The following is a 21,572-nucleotide window of genomic DNA, read 5'->3' as shown; positions in this document are numbered from 1 at the left end:
TGGAAACACTTTATAAAACATTTACTAATAGCTACTAAACACAGTAAGCAAAGCATTAGTGTATATAAATATATCCGGGACATCTCAGAGCCTCAGTTGCTGAGCATCGTGGTCCACTGCTCCTGAACAAATGTGTCCACAAGGTCAAAAGCACTGTCATCAAGGACAGGGCAGACACCTCAACTTTTACAAGTATTAGTCACGTAAGCATGAGCACCCAAATTTGACCTACGGAATCCATGTGAAAAATCAGGATGACACACATTCGGAATCCTGATGCAGGGCAGGTAGAGACAAATGAGTTCTTGGGTCTCACTGGCTAACCACCCAGACTGAAGCAGTAAGTGCCAAAAACAAGGTAGACGGTCATCTTGAAGAATGACACCTGGGGTTCTCTGGTCTACACACACACACACTCACACACACACACACACACACATGCATGCACACATGCACACGCACACACACATACACTTAAACACATACATACACATACAGAAAAGTAACCTCTACTTTCAAGACAAAGATGATAGATTACAGAGAAGCATAGTCATGGCTCTCTTCATGTCCCTGTTCCTCAGACTGTAGATGAAGGGGTTCATCATGGGAGTGACCACAGTGTACAGGACAGAAGCAATCACCCCTGCCCAAGAAGCCTGTGTCCATGTAGAACTGAGGTACACTCCAAGGCAGGTTCCATAAAACAGAGAGACAACAGAGAGGTGAGAACCACAGGTGGAAAATGCTTTATACTTTCCTCCTGCTGTTGAAATCTGCAGAACAGATGTCACAATTTGAGAGTAAGAGAAAAGTATCCCAGCAAGAGGGAAAAAGCCCATGATGCCTGTTACAATATATAAGACAACATTGTTGATGAAGGTGTCAGAGCAGGCTAGCTTGAGGATTTCAGGAAGCTCACAAAAATAGTGTGGGATTTCCACGATGGCACAGAATGATAGTCTCAGTGCAGTTAAGCTCTCAGGCAGGGCTCCAAGAATGCTGGTGAGCCACGCCAGGAGAAGCAGCTGGGAGCAGAGCTTAGGGTTCATATGGACAGTATAGTGCAGGGGGTGACAGATGGCCACAAAGCGGTCATATGCCATCACAGTCAGAAGCAAATTGTCCAGAAGCCCAAAGACCGTGAAAAAGTACATCTGTGTGATGCAGCCCACATAGGTGATGCGCTTATTCTGGGTCTGGATGTTCAGCAGCATCTTGGGGACAGTGGCAGAGGTGAAGCAGACGTCAGAAAATGACAGGTTAGAGAGGAATAAATACATGGGCGTGTGCAGCTTAGGATCAGAGACAATGGCCAGGATGATGAGCACATTCCCAAAGATGGTCACCAAGTACAAAGACAGGAACAGCCCAAAGAGAGCAGACTGAACCTCTGGGTTCTCTGAGAGTCCCAACAGATAGAACTCTACAATCCCTGTGTGGTTCCCTGGCTCCATGTAAACGAGGTGTCTGTAAGGGAGAAGAAATAGGAAGACTCAACTACAGGAAACAAACACAGGTGTTGTCTGCCTTAGTTGAACCCCATGCATGGGTGACATGGGGCATTCGCTTAACGCTTGTTTCTCTTTAGAGGCCGAGGTTTCTAAGTTCATCCATATTCTCCTGTGGGTCACCTCATGTGGGACTCCTAGTTATTACAATTTAGTACTCACAGCTGACTTCAAATACTCAGCTACCTAAATTCCCCCTCAGCCAGCTTTTATAACCTAAGATCTCTTTTCAATTACTTTTCATCTCTCATTTCTTAAAAAATGTATTCTTGGCAAATATATTCATAAATATATAGATACAGTTCACTAAGACAGTCAGTGCTGCCCACACATATATGGGTGTGGGGTCATCTGCTGAGGAGTGTGGAAGCTACACTGGACACCTTCCTAAAGAAAAGCACTCCTCCCTACCCCAGAAGCTGTCAGTTGCCAGCTGGGGTCTCAATAGCTCATCCATTTTTTTTGTTCTGGGATTTTGACTCACTTGAATTTATGTGGGTCTTATGCAGAGATTCACGGCTGCCGTGAGCTCACAGGTAACGTCATATCTAGAAGACAAAATTTCACAGCACCCTTCCCCATCCACTGCCTTTCACGTTCTTTCTTTCTTTCTGCCTTCATTTAAATGATGTCCTCCAAGCCTTGCGGATGTGAGGGGCTGATGAAGATGCCTAATTTAGGGCTAAGCACTTACAGTCACTTATTCTCAGCATGTTGACCAATCCGGAGTCCACATTGACTGCTGCCACTGCAGAAAGAAGCTTTTCTCACCAACACTGAGAGCAGTTCAGGTCTGTGGATATAAACATAATCATTTAGAAGTCAATTTGACAACAGAACCCTTTAGCAAAACAGCAGTAGTAGGTTCCACCATAAGGCCTATTGCAGCAGTGGGAGTATCGTGCCAGGAAGGCCAGTGCTGTAGAATACAGGGTCCAGTGCTGGGCCAGATCCTGGATAACTTTTCTTCCCCAGCCAAATGTATAGCACCTTCCAGCATTATGAAATCTAGCCAGCAGGAAAGTGGTTTCCTGGAAGGGTTGAGATGCAGCCAAAGAGCATGATATCATTGCTTTTAAATGCCATAATAATAATAGTAATAACAAATTTAATTTAAAAAACAGTTTAAAGTTATAGTTAAATTCAACTTGAATAAGTTATGAGAAGGTCATTAAAAACTAAGAGAAGGATTGGTGGCTCTGCAGTTAAGAGCACCTGTTGCTCTTCAAGGGAACCTGAGATTGATTCCTAGCAACAACAGGGCAGATTTCAACCATCAATAGCTCCAGTTCCAGGTGATCTGATGCCGTCTTCTGGCCTCAATGGGTACCAGCCATACACACAGTACACAAATGTACATGTAACAAAATACTTATACATTTAAAAAAATGGAACAAGTATAAAGTATGAATTCACTAAATGAATTCCACTCTCCTGGAAGACAAGAGGTTAGTGAGGTAATTTTGTCTAATTTTAGTTTATAAGAATTATCCAGAGTCCAGTGAAATAGATCAACAGGAAAAGGTATTTTTCCTGGGGCTGATGGCCCAAGTTCAGTCTCTGGGATCCACATGATAAAAGGATGGACACTTGGAAGTAGTCCTCTGACCTCTACAGGAGCACCACAGCATGCCAGAGTCCCTCCCCAAATAAATAAATAAAATAAAAAGAACTTAAATAGTTAACTCTGATGCTAAAAGATAACAACCTCCCTCACACAAGCAGAGTAAGAAGCCCATTTGCTTCATTAAGATAGAAAACTATCCCAAATAAGTTAGGTTAGAAAATGTACTCATTGGCTACTAAATATGATGACCTGGTTATAGGCAATTCAAAGAACCAATACACTTCCCATGATAACTGATTTATCACCATATAATTAGTCAGTAGAAGGCATTCTGAACATAGTAAGCTTATCTTCATAGGTGCCAAAGACAACTCCATGGAAATTACTTGGGGAAAATTCTGAATGCAAGGATCTTGTTAACCATACAAAGCAGCATCTTTATCAGCTAATATCCATCCAGACATGAAATTATAGGAATAATTTCCATTAATTTCATATTGAAGACAAATATTCATACCTGCTACTGTCACTACCAAACATTGTTATGACACTTCAAACCAATTTGATTAAAGAAAAATTGTTAATATGGTTAAAAGTAATTTAACCATTTTCAGATGAGAAAATCACAGTATAAATTGCTTGAAAAGCTATTACAAGCATAAAACATGCCACTTCACTATCAGCAGCAATCAACAAATATTTTGTAGAAAACTGTCACATACCTACTCAACTATCTGGAGCTGAGTCATGATTCTTAGCATAGAAGTCCTAACACCATTTTGCTAAACTAGTGTGATTCCTAACTGCTTTCTGAATACTTATCCTCATACCCACAGGCAAGTGTAGCTCCCATTCCTCATCAAAGGTCACACCTCACTACTCCTTCTTTTTGTAGAAGTAACAGTAGAAAAACTGTGAGAGCCAGAGGACCAGGAAATCTGCTGTGAGACTGTGTCTCCTAAAAGGACAAAGAAGCTACACCCATGATATCTCAACAATAAGACTGTGTAAACAAAATCTGAAAAATGACCACACTAGCAGATATGCTATCATGAAACAGGGACATGTCAGGGGCCACCACCCCTGGACAAAAACTACAGGCAACCAAGGACTGCCAAGAAGGGGACAATAGTCTTCCTTAGGGATGAACCCCTAACTGGTTCTCCAATATCAAGTGGTCATCCTTGACAGAAGATGCATACAAGCAACTAAAAGATATAAAGAAAAAGAAGATATAAATTTGAGAGGGAGTTAGGAGTACACGAAAGAGGTTGGAAGAAGGAAAAAGAAGAAGAGAAATGTTGCAATTATATATTAATTAAATATGTATTATATTAAAAGAATCTAGATTAAGTATGCAACAAGAGGGGCCAGGAGAAGTAGAGCCAGTAAGCTACTATGATTAAATACTGGATGTATGTATGAAAATGTATAGCCAGTTATTTGGAAATTATATACATGAGTAAGCATCATCATAAAGAAAAAGATGACATTTCAGAGTGGAAGCTCCATAGACTCAGCATGACTGTTCTCACTACAGAAGTTCACTGAAGTATGTAGACTTCAGACCTGGATAATGTGTGGTGTTTTTACTTACAAGTTTTTATAACAAAGCTTTTTTTCCAAGACAGTGGCTCTCTTTGTAGCCTTGGCTGTCCTGGAACTCACTCTGTAAACAAGTCTATCCTGGAACTCATAGAGCCTACCTCTGTCTCTGAGTGCTGGGATTAAAGGTGTGTGCCACCACCACCCAGCAATAAAGCTTATTTTTAAAGGCAAAAAAATTTGAAACATGCACAGAGAGAAAATTTTGGAAATCAAAAGAGATCAGCCTACAGATGAATAAGTCATATTTACAGTGCTTACATGTATAGGAAGTATATTAACCCTTCCTGCTGAATGACTTCATTGCATCCAATCCACGTCCCCGGAAACACATGGAAGTGGGAAGCTGTCAGCTGTACTTCAAAGGTATGAAGGAGGCTACAAAAGATGGATAGATGTGTGAGTGGATAAGAACTAGTAGGCAATCAGAAGACATGAACATTGAATAAAATGCAAAGGAAATCAAAATTAAAACACATAGGAAACCCTAGGAAGGAGCAGGAAATAGTTACAGCTGATGGGACAAGAAGGCCTGTAGACAAGATGTCAGGAAGACAAAGGAGCAAGACAGTGCCGAGTATGAGCAAGCTGCAGTTAGACCTGAGGCTGCCTTCTGATTAGCCACTTGTCTCTTACATGGTTTTTGAAGCAGTGGCATTTCCCTGCTGTTCAGAAGGGGGAATTTATTTTGTCCTCTTATCTATTGCACTCAATCAGATGCTATCATTTCCAGATGGGTTTTGTGCATCTTACCTTTCAAAAAAGTGGATGGTGAAGCTAATGTGTCTGCAAAGTTAGGGAAATGGTGTAACGAGTAATAGGGTGATTCCTGAACCACAGTAATGTTCTTTGGAGCAGAGGAATTCTCTTTATATATGCTTGCATTCGTAAATTAATGGCAATATTGGGATCTGTACTGTTTATTTAGTTCCAGAAACTTAATTCTCAGAGTCTCTCATTAAATAAAAGTTTCTAATGTCATAATCTCTAGGCAATATACCTGCTAGGAGTCTGGGGACCAAGGCATTAATGACAAAGTTCCAATCAATGTTGTTCCCTTGTGATTATTAAGTTCAGAAACTGTGCCAACTCCCCCAAAGGACATTACAAAACTACACTAAACACTGTAAATGGAAATAAGTAGCATGTTACATAACAAAAATAGACATCTTTAAACAGTATTTAACATTTGCAAGTATATTTGCATCCAATATTGAAGAAGACACAATCAAAACAAATGGATCTGAAGGAACAGACAGTATGCAGAAAATAACAACAAGGGATTCCAACTTACTGCTTCCAAGAGTGGCAAATTGGGTAGGAAATCATACAGAAGCATTGTATGAAATCATTTTGATGAATTAGAGTTAAAAGACTGTAGTGCTGAATCCAATATTGACACAGATCACATTCTGCTTACTGGAGATCTCTCCAGGAAATATCTCCAGGAAAGAAGTCTGAAACAGTTTAAGAAGACTTTAATAAAATAAAGTATCTTTTCTAATCACAATTCTTGAAAGTAGTAGTTAGAAGTAAATTGGATTTCAAAAAATTAATAAGTGCTTTGTAATTTAAAACTATGCTCCAGAATAAACAATGGCCTAGTAAAGAAATGGACTGACAATCTAAAAATACCTTGGGAGAGACAAAATAGGAAATACAACACACAAAAACTTATAGCACAAAGTAAAATCAGTCCTAAGAAGAGTATTCATATTAATAAAGACTATCATGAAAATGTAGAAGTGGCACAAGGAAATACCATCATACCTCAATGAAACACAAAAGGAACAAAAACCTGGGTGTGTGGTGATGTCTTGCTGTACAAATAACCCTGTCTGAAGATCAGAGAATGGAGGTTGCCACTATCTAACCATAGGAGTTTGGAGATCTGTACAGACAGTCAGGGAAGTGAGATGGCTGGCCAGAGAGAGGATATAAGCAGGGAGAAACAGGAACTTGCTCTCTTGTCTGCTGAGACACTAGGAGTAAGGTGTGGCTATGGTTTGTTCCATCTTCTGTCTGATCTCTCAGCATCATCCTCTATATCTGATTCTGGGTTTTTATTACTTAGACCAATTAAGAACCCATTTTTATATTTTGGCACCCACATAGCCAGAACACTAACAGCAAGATGGGGCAAATCTCCCCATGTGGCCCCCAGTTCAGCCCTGAGAAAGCTGCCAGCTGCCATGGGCTTGCTCAGTCACAGAGGCCACACCTAACTCCCTGCTCCTCTCTCTGTTTCTAATATTGTTCAAGGTATTGTACCTATGCAACTCATTTAACAATGTATTGCAAATTTCTAGTCCTTGAAAGTTTATTATCAATTATATAGGATATATTATTGACTATATAGGATACTAAGAAAATGAAGTTTAGTAATTAGTTAACTACAATCAAATTTGTAGTCACATTAGGTATGTTTACAAGGTCAAACCTATTTTAGAAAGACAGGTCATCTTCAAACACTTCGGAGATCTATAGAATACAGCATTTAACATGTTTTAATAATGTAAGTTCTTTTTTATGACAATGAGACATGTCTACTCCTGGCAGCACCAATCCATATCAGAGACAATGATGGGCATTGAAGAAACTCCACATGGAGTTTATTTTTTTTGTGGCAAAGGTAATCCACTGAACAAGAAAGTGCCCTTGCCTCAACTGCTGACAGTATGCTGTCCAAATTGGACAAACAGGACACCAAAAAGAGTGACTGCAAACCTTGCCAAGACAAGGCAGTCCAGCCCTTCAGAAAACCCTGCTTCACAGAAATGTCCATAAGATATGCTAGGCCTATAGGCTGAAGATGGATGCCCCAGCATTGCAGAGCAACCTTGGGTGACTGTCCAGGCAGCCAGCTGTTTCTATCGTTTCTCACATTTCTTGGAATCCATTTGCTTGCACTTCCTCTTTACTCAGTTAATATTATTTCCTTTTGGGGTCTCTGAGAGAGTTGAAGACTAGATAGTATAGTTTCTCAGTAAAGAAACTCACTAAAGTTGTGCTTAGTAGGCTTGAATGATATTGAAAGATAATTTGATAATGCAAGTTAGAAAAGAAAGTAAATTAGGTACAAGACTTTTGACTCATCAAGAAAGAGTAGATAATGGAGTATTGTCTCTGAATTTGTGAAATTCTAACATACTAGACATTGTTAATGTATTTATTGCCTGTATATATTGCATACACTTATTATATTCTTAAATATAGTTTTTCTTATATTAGTTATAACCTTTTTAAAAATTTTTAGACAAAAAGGGGCATATGTGGTGATATCCTGACTATACAAATAAAGCCTGTCTGAAGAACAGAGAATGGAGCTTGCCACTAGTTAACCATAGAGGTTTGGAGCTCTGTACAGACAGACAGAAAGTGAGATTGCTGGGCAGATAGAGGATATAAGCAGGGAGAAACAGGAACATGCTCTCTTGTCCACTGAGACACTAGGAGGTAAGGTGTGGGCTGTGGCTTGCTCTTTCTTCTCTTTGATCTCTCAGCATTTTTCTCTATATCCAACACCAGGTTTTAATTACTTAGACCAATTAAGAACTCACTCTTACATGGATGATATCAGAATGTGGAAAAATATCAAATTATAAAAATATGAATAGTATGCCTGCTGCCTCTCAAGACTTTGTGACACCATCCTCTTTTCTTTGATGGATGTGATACCATTGGATGAAGAGAGATACAGAAACTCCTGACTGCATCTGTAAGCACAGCACCCAGAAGGCCAGGAAAATGCTGGAGACATGCATTGCCACAGGATCATCATCCAGGTGACCTTGGGAAAGTTGGTATGAGGCATTACCACTGAAAGAGGAACCAGACCTTCTGCCAGACTGTCAACCTGAAAAAACTGTGGGCATGGTCAGTAAATACTGCAAAAGATAAGCCTGGTGCTCCCACTGTTGCTTTGGTGTGATCCAGATACTACAAAACTCTGGGAAAGGGGGAGTCCCTAAGCACCTGTCAACATGGAGGCCAAATTCTTCAGCAGAAGGGCTGAGGAGAAGACTAAGGGAGTTGGAAGTGCCTGTGTCCTAGTGTCCTGAATTAAATACTAACATTCTTTTTAAAAAACAGAATGAACTAAGGACTAGGAGAAGCAGTACAAACCTTACCAAACAGAGTTGTTTGAAAGGGTAAACAAAACTGATAAAACTTTGCTAGACAAAATATGAGAAAAACAAAATAAATTGAACCAGAAACAAATAAAGAAGACAACACTAGAAATCTCTGCAATACAAAGAATCATATGAAACTACTACTAATGATTATTAATGGAAAATATATTCAATTCTCTAGAAAAATGGAGAAATCTTTGTACATGTATAACAAACAAAGAAAGATATCAGCATAAGATAGAAAGGCTGAATGGTCTAATAAGCTGGACATATTAGGTTACACAAAATAGGGATGGCCTATGATATTTTATTGAGGCAGAAATCACTTACGTGAGAAGCCAAGAAAGTTGAGAACCAAAGGTCCATACACTGTTCTCCAGGACACAAGGGGAATGCAACCAGAACCCAAAGAGAGCAAGCATCTCTTTCCCCTAGCTCTTTTATCCCCTGTACGTTCTACATACCTATGACCACACCCAAACAGGCATGGTCAGTGCTATGGGTACGGAGATCTCTCCCTACAATTCCCCTTTTAGTCTAAAGAAAAGATGTAGGCTTAAACAAAACTAAACTGTCTCAAACATATATAAAACATAGAAGATGATAAACAAATTATAACCTACGTGTATCCTATCCTAAGCATATCTATCCCATCTAAACCCTAAACTTATCTGAAATATATACCCAAGTCTGAACACCTCCTTCCAATCCCAACCCTAAATAATTGAAAAATAACTTTAACAGGTGTAAATTATCCTGTAATATCAACAGTATGGAAAAGGGGCATAGTATTCTCAAAATTACTTCCTGCTGAAATGGGATGACAATAACCTCATGGGATCCTGTAGGAAAAAAATGTTAGTGTAGTGAAAGTCTCAAGTGGACTAGCTACAACATTTGTACTCTGTCTCTGACAGGAGATGCTTGATTGAAGTTCGTGACTGAAGTTCTTTTGTTGATTGAAGCTCTTGTCTGAGGCTCTGACCAGAGTGTAGAAGGTGCACCATATTTGTTAATTAGTCTGGAGTTGTGTAGAGCAATGTAGTCCTAACCCAGTTTCAAGGAGGTACTTGTCAGTTCAGATGCATCAAGTTGGATCAGGTGGAGTCAATGAAGTGGGTCCCCATTTTCTTTCGATGTGTTTGAAGATTGTTGTTAGGAAATTCCTTGTCCTCTGTGGAAAACACAAATGTTAATGCCAACAAAGAAATTTCAACTTTTATATGTATGCATACTGGGAAAGGCAATAATAAGGAAGATGTTAAATGTGAAGAAAATTAGACTTTCAGAGAAAGAACCGAGTAAATGTATGACAGCCCCTAGATTTTGTTTTCTTCTGTCTTACATCAATTGGCTCCTTGATATAATATAGAAACTCTGAATTTTAGTTTAGCAACATGCTTGGATTTAGTGGAGGAGAGCCAAATCCAACTCCAAAGACAACATTGGTTTAAGTGAATTGGGACCAAGAGTATTAGGAAGTAAAAGGAAATAGATACTATTAGGACAGAGTTAAGAGAATTAGACATTGATACCAAACATTAGATTCTTCTTTGTTTGCTTGTCCTTTGGGTAGCCTTCCTCTCTTCTTTAGGTATATACATGTTCAGTATCTTTTCACTGTTTGGGGATGGGTTTTCCTGAGAAGACAAAACAAAACACTTCCCTTTCCTTTTGTGAGGTCTCCTTACACATTGTAGACTATGACTTTGTGGATGAGCTTTCATCTTTCCTCCTCCCAAGGTTTCTCCTGTTCACATTGAATCTTGAACAATTTTGGTGGAATCCAAAGCTTTTCTTCTCCTGTGGAAACAAAGGCAAAAGCCCTTTCCCAACCTAACATATATCCTGGATTCAAGACTGAGGTCATAACATCCTTGAAATACACTGGTTGACTTACTTCAGACGTTTTGTCCTTAGTCCTGTGTCTTTCTGCAGCTGTTTGTTCTTTCTCATTAGCATTAAGAAAGGTAAATGTTAGTAAAGCATTATGTAATGTGTGTTTGGGGGTCTTTGTACCCCTGGCTGTTTATGGAGCATTTCTTTTAAAGTTTGGTTAGATCTCTCAGCCACTGCTTGTCCTGTGGGATTGTATGGAATACCAGTTAATGTGTTTTATATTATAATATTTGAAAAACTGTTCCAATTTGCTGGAGACATATGCTGCATCATTGTCAGTTTTTGTTTGTGCAAGTATACCCATAACACCATCAAATCTAAGAGGTGTGTGGTAACATAATAAGCCTTTTCCGAGCTAAGAGCAGTAGCCCATTGGAACCCTGAAAATGTGTCTATGGTATAGTGCACATATTTTAAACTTCCAAATTCTGAAAAGTGAAGCACATCCATTTGCCAAATTTCATTTTGGTAAATACCTTAGGGATTACTGCCTGTTGGTAATGGAGTTTGATTATAGAATGAACAGGTGGGACAGTTTCTTATTATTTCCTTGGTTTGTTGCCAAGTGACAGAAAATCCTCATTTAAGCCTTTGCTATTAACATGGAGTTTTTATGAAATTCTGAAGCTTCTAGAACATTTCCTATTAATAAATGATCAATCTCATCATTACCTTGTGCTAGAGGACCTGGCAGACCTGTATGTGTTCTGATGTGTTGGAGATATACATCCTTGCAATTGTATAAACAATGAAGTTGATTCTGTATCATCAGGGATAAATTCAGCAGTCTCAATGTGTAAGATAACTCTCTCTGCATATTGAGAGTCAATAACTATATTGAGAGACTTTGTAAAATCCATAAGTACCATGAGAATGACATACAACTCTTCCTTTAGTACAGAGTTGTAAGGGCTTTGAACTATTTTACTTATATTTCCTGATTTATAACCTGTCTTTTCTGACTTGTTTGCATCAGTGTAGAATGTAGGAACTCCAGTGATTGGCATTTTTCTTACAATGTGTGGAAGGATCCAAATTTTTTTCTTTATGAATCTGAGTCTCTGTTTTGGGATAATTGTTACTAATCATTCTCAAAAAGTTACTGCAAGCCCTTTGCCAATATTCATTATCCTTCCATAAAGAGGAAGTTTCTTCATTAGTTAAAGGTACTGTAATTTCTGTTGGTTCCCTTCCAGTTAGTTGACAAAGCCTTAATTTACCTTTTAAAATCAAATAAAACATCTTTTCCATATATGTCTTCAATTTTTTATTCTGTTTATGTGGCAGAAATATCCATCCTAGTATGATATTTTCCCTCTGCATCATAATTCCTGAGGGGTATTCTCTAGATGGTAATTAATCAGAATGCAGTCTAGTTCTGGATCCACTCGGTCCACATGTGCTTCTAGTATTCTCTTTTCTACCCATTCTAATTCTTTCTCAGCCTCAGCTTATAATACTCGTGGACTATTCAGGTCCTTGTCTCCTTTTAGGTCCATTTTTGCCCTATCCAGACAGGTTCATCTGTTAGCCATTTTTAGAGTAGTGCTTTTGGTTCCTCTGTAGGTTTGGCACTAGCATCCTAATTCTGTACAGCCTTTAAGTTTGGCATCTGTTTTCTGTAGTGCCTTACAACATTTTTTCTACCACTAAGAGCTTGTTTATGATTCATATCTTATATAGGAGGAATGTCAATCTGGTTATTCCATTGTTACAATAGATCAGAGATTTTTTTTTGGTTTTATGAGACAGGGTTTCTCTGTATTGTTTTTGAGGCTGTCAGTCCAGCCTGGCTTCGAACTCATAGAGATCTGCCTGCCTCTGCCTCTTGAGTGCTGGGATTAAAGGTGACCGCCACCACCGCCCGGCTAGATCAGAGATTTATAGGGATGTCTGCGACATATGACCTCAGTATTCCTCTTTGTTCTTCGGGCCCTATATAGTCAACTCATCTCATGCTGTGTTTTACTTGAGATAGGGTTCCAATCCCCAAGAACCGAATATTTACTTCTTGTAGGGGCCATTTGGAGGGCCAGGATTTTTGAGTTATGATGGTGACATCATTTCCAGTGTCTAAAATTCCAATAAACACCTTATTCACTTTAACTGGTAATTTGGGTCTGTGATCCTGTATAGAAGTTTGTTTTTGTTTCCTCCTGTTATGATTGGTTCATCCTCAATAGCTTATCTATCATCCAGAGCACCATCATTTTTTTTATAATAGGCAGTGGATCTTCTAATTGTCCTGGGAGAGATTGTCTTCCACAGTGACTGGAAATGACTGGACTACTTTTGACTTGCGGCCTTTAAGAGGCCTGGAGGAGTTTCCCAATTGTAAAGGGTTACCTTGTCTGTCTGTGGTCTACCTACCTTCATTGGACCATTGTCGGCCTTTGCCACATCTCCTACATAATCCAGAAGGCTGAGGACTTCTGTTTGAATCATTCATTCTTAGGAAGAGCTTTAGTTCTAGGAATGCTTTGCCTACAATTCCTTCTCAGATGTCCTATTCTACCACCGTTAAATCATCTGGTATTTTGATGTTTTTTAAACCTTTGGAGATTGCATCTCCTACACAAGTTATTATGTTCTCATGGTTAAGGCATTTGGCATTTTACTGCCTATTCAAACCTTCAGAAATTTCCTCTTCTACTCAAGATTCTGTATCTTGATCTTTATACTCGATATTAACTGTATACAAGACCAATTAGTCCAATGGTGCTGATCTGATTTTTAATGGTCAAAGTACCTGTTTGCATTGTGGATTTGCATTCTCATAAGCTAGAGATTCTATAAGCATTCTCCTAGAACCTGCGTCAGTTACCTGTAATTCTACTGCTCTGGACAATATTTCCAAAAATTCAGTGAACCTTTCTCTTGGACCCTGTTCTACCGTGGTATAATGTTCTATCTTCTCTCCTGGTTCATGAACCTTATTCAAAGCATTCAGAGATGCTGTACAGCATAAAGACAAAATGTGTTCATTATATTTGGCCTGAACCTGTGGTCAGCATAAGCACCCTCACCAAGAATTTTATCTTGGGGAGCTTCATAATGTTTTTTTAGTCCTTGAAGCTCAAGAGCCTTAGCTTCTTCCCTCCATAAAGCTCTCCATTGTACTTGAGAACAATTTTCTAGCACCGCTGAGATCAGTTGACTCCAATCCTTTGAAGTCACTCTATTTGTGCTTGCCGAAGTGTTCAGAAGTTCCCTGACATAAGGGGAGTTAATGCTATAAGAAACAATGGCTTGTTTCATTCCCTTTAGGTTCTTCATCCATATTGGTTTACATTGGTAAACAACGAAACCATTTGGATGCTTCTTTGTTGCTGGTTTTTCAGTCATAGATACTGGGAAGATAATGGGAGATGGCATAGCAACCTTAGGGAGGTCTTCCCAGCGATCTGAGAGTTGTAGGTAAACCTCAGTCATGACATGTTGGTAGTACTTCTGAATCTGATGTATCAGATTGGAGATCATCTAAGACCTGCAGACTGTTGACCATTGTTCCTCTGAGTGCTTTTACTGCCTGGGTCAATTTTTTTTCTATGGACTTCATAGAGTCTGTCAGGGTTTTTGGATTCATCATTTATACGTGATTCCAAGCATTTAATATTCTCATCCTTAGATATTATTTAGATGGCATGTAAGTTGCCTTCTAAGAACAGTGTTCTTATAGCCGATCATTATGCTCAGACATGGAATGAATAGTGTCAGTAAGTTCACCAATCTGATGTTCCAGTGTTTGAGTTCTATTAATCCAGTCATCAGACATGAAATGAGTTGTTTCTGCCAGCATGATAATATCCTGCTGAATCAAGTTATCTACTTTGTTAGACATTTCCCTGTTGACCTAAAGATTTGAATTTTTTCTCTAATTTCTCAATAGTTTGCACAATTTTCCTGCATCAGCCCTATTATCAAGGCTTCTCTTCCAGGATGTTATATGTATTATGAATCTTATCATTAGCATTCAGGGGTGCCCATTCTGCAAGCGCCCTGAGTTCCTGGGCTTGTTGGCAGGAGGGTTGTGGAGAAGCAAGGTCTCTGGGAACACTGGTGGTCCAGGAACGCTGGTGGTCTTTGGTGCTGCTGGAGAGCAAAGGAGATGCAATCCTGTTCAGTGGAAGAAAAGCACACCGAGCAGGAGAATGGGACTGAGTTGGGAAGCCCCAGTGACTTAGGAGGGCCTCCACAACTAGGCTGGTAGCTGACACTCAGCAGGAGGGAGGCAGAGGATGGAGAGGCTGGGTAAACTTACACCAGGTAGTGTGGAAATATTAGGCTACACAAAATAGGGATGGCCTATGATATTTTATTGAGGAACAAATCATTTTCGTGAGAAACAAAGGAAGCCGAGAACCAAAGGTCCACACACTGCTCTTTTATCTCCCGTACATTCTATGTACCTGTGACCACACCAAAACAGGCATAGTCAGTGCTATGGGTACGTAGATCTCTCCCTACAGTCTAATAATAAGAGGAGAACTAATCTGTAATTGGCTTCCTTCACAGACAAACAACAACAACAAAAAATTACTGGTTAATGATGCTGAATTTTGCAAATATTTAGGAAAATACCAATATTTTCATGCTTTACTATTGAAGATGAGAGTGTCTATCCAAACCGATTACATGAGAGCAGGCTAGCCCTTCTACAAAAAATAAAAACAGGAGAGGACACAGAAAGCTCTAGGGTTTCCTAAGAGAACAAGATGGTTCAATATAGCAATTGCATCATTAGAATAAAAGACAAGCAATGTATGATGTGTCTATAGGTTGACAGTGACCATATGACAGTTACCAATCCTTTAGTCATAAAAAGATGCTGGAAATCGTTAGGAGCAGGCCATCTCTAACACAATCTTGGCACAATGTGTTAGGCATTACATAGAAGAATATGAAAATAACACAATCCCATCCAAGAATTCCAAAAAATCAAAAAATTATCTTAAATTTTTTATATGAAAACACAGAAGGAACAGGGCAGCCAAAATAATCCTGAATATTAAGAATATACATGAAAAAAATCTATTTTCAATAAAAGATAAGTTACACAAATAAAAGAAAGGAAAAACTTCTGGAGGTATCACCATCTCAGATTTCAGGTTACATTATCTGTGGTAGAGTCACAGAAATAAAACTCATGGTACTCACATAAAACTAGACACATTGATCAATAGATTAGAACTGAGGACCCACATATAAGCCCACACTCCTACAGCCATCTGGATTTTGAAAAAGAGGCCAACAGTACACACTGGAGAATATAGCATCTTCAACAAAATGGTGTCGAACAACTGGATAGCTACATGTAGAAGAATAAAACTAGATCACATCTCTCAGTTTGCATAATACTCAACTCTAGATGGATCAAGGACCTCAACATAAAACATAATACCATGTGAGATGAGAAAGTACAGGATATGTTTGAACACATTAGCACAAGAAGGGACTTCCTTCTTTTTAAAAAATATGTACAAAAATGTTTTGCTTCTATGTATGTATGTACACCTATCAATGATATTCAATGCTATATGGAAAACAATATATTTATTTACCAGAGAGAGAAAGAGTCACACAAACCAGGAGTTAGAAGTGTGGCTGGCTTCCAGAAGAAAAGGGAGGTTCCTTTTCCTTTCACTTCCTTTTATATCTACCTGTGTCAGTTTACATGTCCCCACCCTCATGGGCGGATAGCTTTGTGGGGTTCACTCCTACAATTCCCCTTTTAGTCTAAATTTGATACAAACTGAAACATATACAACATATATACATAGAGGGTGATAATTAAGTTAAAATCTACTTATCCTAAGCTAAACATATCCATTTCACCTAAATTCTATACTTATCTGAAAAGGATGCCTAAGTCTGAACACCTCCTTCCAATCCCAACCCTAAAACAATTGTAAATTAACACTAACAGGTGTAAACTATTCTCTAATATCAATAGTAGGGAGAAGGGTCGTGGAATTTTCAATTTTACTTCCTGCTGAAGTGGGACAATGACAATCCTGTGGACCCGTGGGAAGAAATTGTTAGAGTAACAAGAGTCTTAGGTAGGTCAATTAGTCTCTGTTTGGCAGGAGAGGCTTGACTGAAGTTCTGGATTGGAGTTCTAATTTTGATTGAAGCTCTTGTCTGAAGCTCTGATCAGATTGTAGAAGATGCACTGTATCAGTTCCTTGGCCTGAAGATGTGTTGAGTGATGTAGTTCCAAGCTGGTTTCAGGATGGTGCTTGTCAGGTGGGGTCGATGATGTGGGGCAGTTTAGATATATCCAGTCAAATCAGGCAGAGTTGGGGAAGTGAATCCACATTCTATTTCTGAAGCAGTTGAAGATCGCTGTCAAGAAATCCCTTTTTCTCTGGAAAACTGAAATATTAATGTTAGCACAGAAATTTTTAACTTTTATGTGTATGAATACTGGGAAAGGCAGCCCTAAGGAAGATAATACACATGAAGGAGATTCGAGTTTTAGAAAAGAATCAAATATACACAGATGACAGTCCCTATATATTTTTTTTGTTTCTGTCTTATATCAATGGCTCTTTGATATAATACAGAAAGTCTGAATTGCATTTTAACAATATGCTTGGGTTTAAAGCAGGAGAGCCAATCCAACTTCAAAGCCAGTGTTAATTAGATGAATTGGGACTCAGGCATATTAAGAAGTGGAGGAAATAGAAATTACAATAACAAAATAGAGAGATTTAGACATTGATAACACATCGTATTATTGCATGTTTGGTGGTCCTCTGGGTAGCTATCCTTTCTTCTTTAGGTATCCATATACCTAGTATTTTTTCACTGTTCAGAACTAATTTTCCTGTAAAGACACAAACAGAATACTTCTCTTTCCTTTGATGAGGTCTCCTTATACATAGCAGACCTTGTAGATGAGCTGTCATCTTTCCTCCTCCTGAGATGTTTTCTGTACTGATCGAATCTTAATTAATTCAGATGGGACCCAAAGCTTTTCTTTTCCTGTGGAAACAAAAGCATAACCCCTTCCCCAACGTAACACATATCCTGGTTTCCAGACTGAGGTCATAACATCCTTAAAATACACCAGTTGGTTCAGTTCAGAAGTCTTCTCTGTAGTCCAGTGTCTTTCTGCTGCAGTTTGTCCCTTTTCATCAGCATTAAGAAAATTCAATGTTAGTAAAGCATTATGTAACCCGTGTTTAGGGGTCTTTGTTCTCCCTGGCTGTTTATGAAGCATCTCTTTTAAGGTTCGGTTAGATCTTTCAATCACTGCTTGTCCTGTGGGATTGTATGGTATACCAGTTACATGTTTTATATTATAATATTTGAAACATTGTTCCAATTTACTGGAGACATATGCTGGAGCATTGTCAGTTTTTATTGTTTTAGGTATACCCATAACAGCCATCACCTCTAAGAGGTGTGTAATAACAGAATCAGCTTTTTCAGAGCTGAGGGCAGTAGCCCATTGGAATCCTGAGAACATGTCTATGGTATGGTGTACATATTTCACACTGCCAAATTCTGGGAAGTGAAATACATCCATTTGCAAAAGTTTATTTCTGAGGAAACGAGAGGAGGCTGGGAGTACAGGGAAGTAGCTGTCCCTCCTGCAGCATCAGGTAAACAGGCCGGCTTCCCGGCCTGTGTTCCAGAGCCTGCAGATCGCCTGGGAACTGCACAGAGCTCCCAATCCTGGCAGGAGCCAAGCACCCCAGACTCCAGATCTTCTCTCCCACCAACGAGACCAGGAAACCAGAGGAGCCAGGAAGACCAGGGGAGTAGCTGTTCCGGATCAGGTACAACAGGACCCAGCATAGGGTCCAGGGGACCAGGTAGGAGGCTAAGCGCCCCAGATTCCTGTTCTTCTTCTCCACCCACGGACCACCATTTGGACAAGGTATAGAAGAACCAACAGATTATTGGACTTGCTAGCACCCACCAAAAAGGGAACTCTGGTCCCCAGACCAGTAAGGGGCTCTTTCTGCACCCACTAGAAGAAGAGATGGGAAAGAGACAATACAAAAACACAGTCAGCAACAGAAAAACAAATATGACACCGCCAGATTCTAGAGACTCCACACCAGCAAGACCCCAACATTCCAATGGGAAGGAAGCAGAAGAGAACGACCTTAAAAGCACTTTCATGAAAATGATAGAGGCCCTAAAAGAGGATATTGGAAAATCCCTCAGAGAAATGGAAGAAAAAACAAACCAAAAAATGCAAGAAATGGAAGAAAAAACAAACCAAAAAATGCAAGAATTGGAAGAAAAAACAAACCAAAAAAGGCACAAAATGGAAGAAGAAATGAAGCAAAAAATGCAAGAAATGGAAGAAAAAACAAAGCAAAAAATGCAAGAATTAGAAGAAGAAACATACCAAAAAAGGCAGGAAATGGAAGAAGAAACAAAGCAAAAAATGCAAGAAATGGTAGAAAAAACAAAGCAAAAAATGAAAAAAATGGAAGAAGAAACAAACCAAAAAAGGCAGGAAATGGAAGAAGAAACAAAGCACAAAATCCAAGAAATGGAACATAAAGCAAACCAAAAAATGCAAGAAATGGAAGAAAGAACAAACCAAAAAGTTCATAAAAGGCAACTAACAGACGAACAGATAAACAGAAAATTGCAAGAAGCAATGCAAACGCTGCAAGGGTTGAAAACTGAAATAGAGACATTAAAAAAACACAATCTGAAGAAAGGCAGAATATAGAAAAGCTGGACAAACAGTCAGGCACTACCAATACAAGCATTACCAACAGAATAGAAGAGATGGAAGAGAGAATCTCAAGTGTTGAAGATACACTAGGAGAAATGGATTTATCAACCAAAGAAAACCTTAAATCCAACAAATCCTTAACACAAAACATCCAGGAATTATGGGACACCATGAAAAGACCAAACCTAAGAATAATAGGTATAGAAGAAGGAGAAGAAATCCACCTCAAAGGGGCAGAAGGCATATTCAACAAAATCATAGAAGAAAACTTTCCCAACCTTAAGAAAGACATGCCAATGAAGGTACAAGAAGCCTACAGAACACCAAATAGAGTGGACCACAAAAAAATCCCTCGCCACATAATAATCAAGACCCAAACATACAGAATAAAGAAAGAATATTAAGAGCAGCTAAGGAAAAAGGTCAAGTAACATATAAAGGCAGACCTATCAGAATTACACCTGATTTCTCCATGGAAACTCTGAAAGCCAGAAGGTCCTGGATAGATATTCTACCTACACTAAGAGACCATGGGTGCCAGCCCAGACTACTATACCCCGCAAAGCTCTCAATCACTATAGACGGAGAAAACAAGATATTCCATGACAAAACTAGATTCAAGCAATATGTGTCCACTAACCCAGCCCTACAGAAAATTTTGGAAGGAAAACTCCAACCCAAGGAAGCTAACTACAACCAGAAAAACATAAGCATTAGAGAATCCCTCTCTACCAACAGCCAAAAGAACAAAGGGGTGAAATTCCACCCATAATTCCACCAACAACAACCATCGCAAATCGAAGAAGGATGAGCAATCATTGGTCATTAATATCCCTCAATATTAACGGCCTTAACTCACCCATAAAAAGACACAGACTAGCAGAATGGATTCAAAGACAGAACCCTTCCTTCTGCTGCATACAAGAAACACACCTCACCCTCAAAGACAGACATTACCTGAGAGTTAAAGGTTGGGAAAAATTTTTTCAATCAAATGGACCCAAGAAACAAGCAGGGGTAGCAATCCTAATATCTAACAAACTAGACTTTAAAATAAAATCAATCAAAAGAGATAAAGGAGGTCATTACATACTCATCACAGGTGAAACCCACCAAGATGAAGTGTCTATCCTGAACATCTATGCCCCCAATACAAAGGCATCCACATTCGTTAAAGAAACATTATTAGAACTTAAATCTCATCTAAAGCCCCACACAGTTATAGTGGGAGATTTCAACACACCACTCTCACCACTAGACAAGAATACCAGACAGAAACTCAACAAAGAAGCAAAGGGTCTAATAGAAGTAATGACCCAACTGGGATTAACAGATATCTATAGAACATTTCATCCACATAAAAAGAATATACCTTCTTCTCACCACCACATGGAACCTTCTCAAAAATCGACCACATACTTGGCAACATATCAAACCTCAGCAGCTACATAAAAATTGGAATAACTCCATGCATCTTATCAGACCACCATGCCTTAAAATTAGAATTCAACAACAACACAAATTGCAGAAAACCTACAAACTCATGGAAATTGAATAATGCTCAACTGCACCATCCCTGGGTCAAAGAGGAAATAAAAAAGAAATTAAAGACTTCCTCGAATTCAATGAGAATGAAGACACAACATACCCAAACCTATGGGACACTTTGAAAGCAGTGCTACGGGGGAAGTTCATAGCACTAAGTGCTCACATGAAGAAACAGGAAAACAGTTATACCAGAGAATTAACATCACAGCTAAAAGCTCTAGAACACAAAGAAGCAAACTCCCCCAGGAGGAGTAGACGCCAGGAAATAATCAAATTGAGGGCTGAAATCAACAAAGTAGAAACCAGGAAAACAATACAAAGAATCAATGCAACTAAGAGTTGGTTCTTTGAGAAAATCAACAAGATAGACAAACCTTTGTCCAAACTTACCAAACAGCAGAGAGTGAACATGCAAATTAACAAAATCAGAAATGAAAAGGGGGACATAACAACAGACTCTGAGGAAATCCAGAGAATCATTAGGTCATACTTTGAAAACCTGTACTCCACAAAATTCGAAAATTTAAAGGAAATGGATGACTTCCTGGACAGCTATCATTTGCCAAAACTAAATCAAGAACAGATAAGCAATTTAAATAGACCTA

General features: G+C 39.0%; 1 protein-coding gene across 1 annotated transcript; it reads right to left on the bottom strand.

The window, feature by feature from the left end:
• Positions 1-515: 515 nt before the first annotated feature.
• On the bottom strand, positions 516-1,454 carry LOC101842675 (olfactory receptor 7C1-like). Its single transcript, XM_005087794.1, has one exon. It carries the CDS (start codon positions 1,452-1,454, stop codon positions 516-518), a length of 939 nt encoding a protein of 312 aa, XP_005087851.1.
• Between the last annotated feature and the right edge of the window lie 20,118 nt (positions 1,455-21,572).

The sequence above is a fragment of the Mesocricetus auratus genome, unplaced genomic scaffold (assembly GCF_017639785.1).
Source record: "Mesocricetus auratus isolate SY011 unplaced genomic scaffold, BCM_Maur_2.0 Super-Scaffold_100045, whole genome shotgun sequence".
Taxonomy (NCBI): Eukaryota; Metazoa; Chordata; class Mammalia; order Rodentia; family Cricetidae; genus Mesocricetus; species Mesocricetus auratus.
Note: the sequence above shows the minus strand (reverse complement) of the source record. Positions and strands in the feature narration are given on the sequence as shown.

Coding starts and splice junctions, on each gene's coding strand:
- LOC101842675 (XM_005087794.1), bottom strand. CDS start 1,454: ATGGAGCCAGGGAACCACACAGGGATTGTAGAGTTCTATCTGTTGGGA.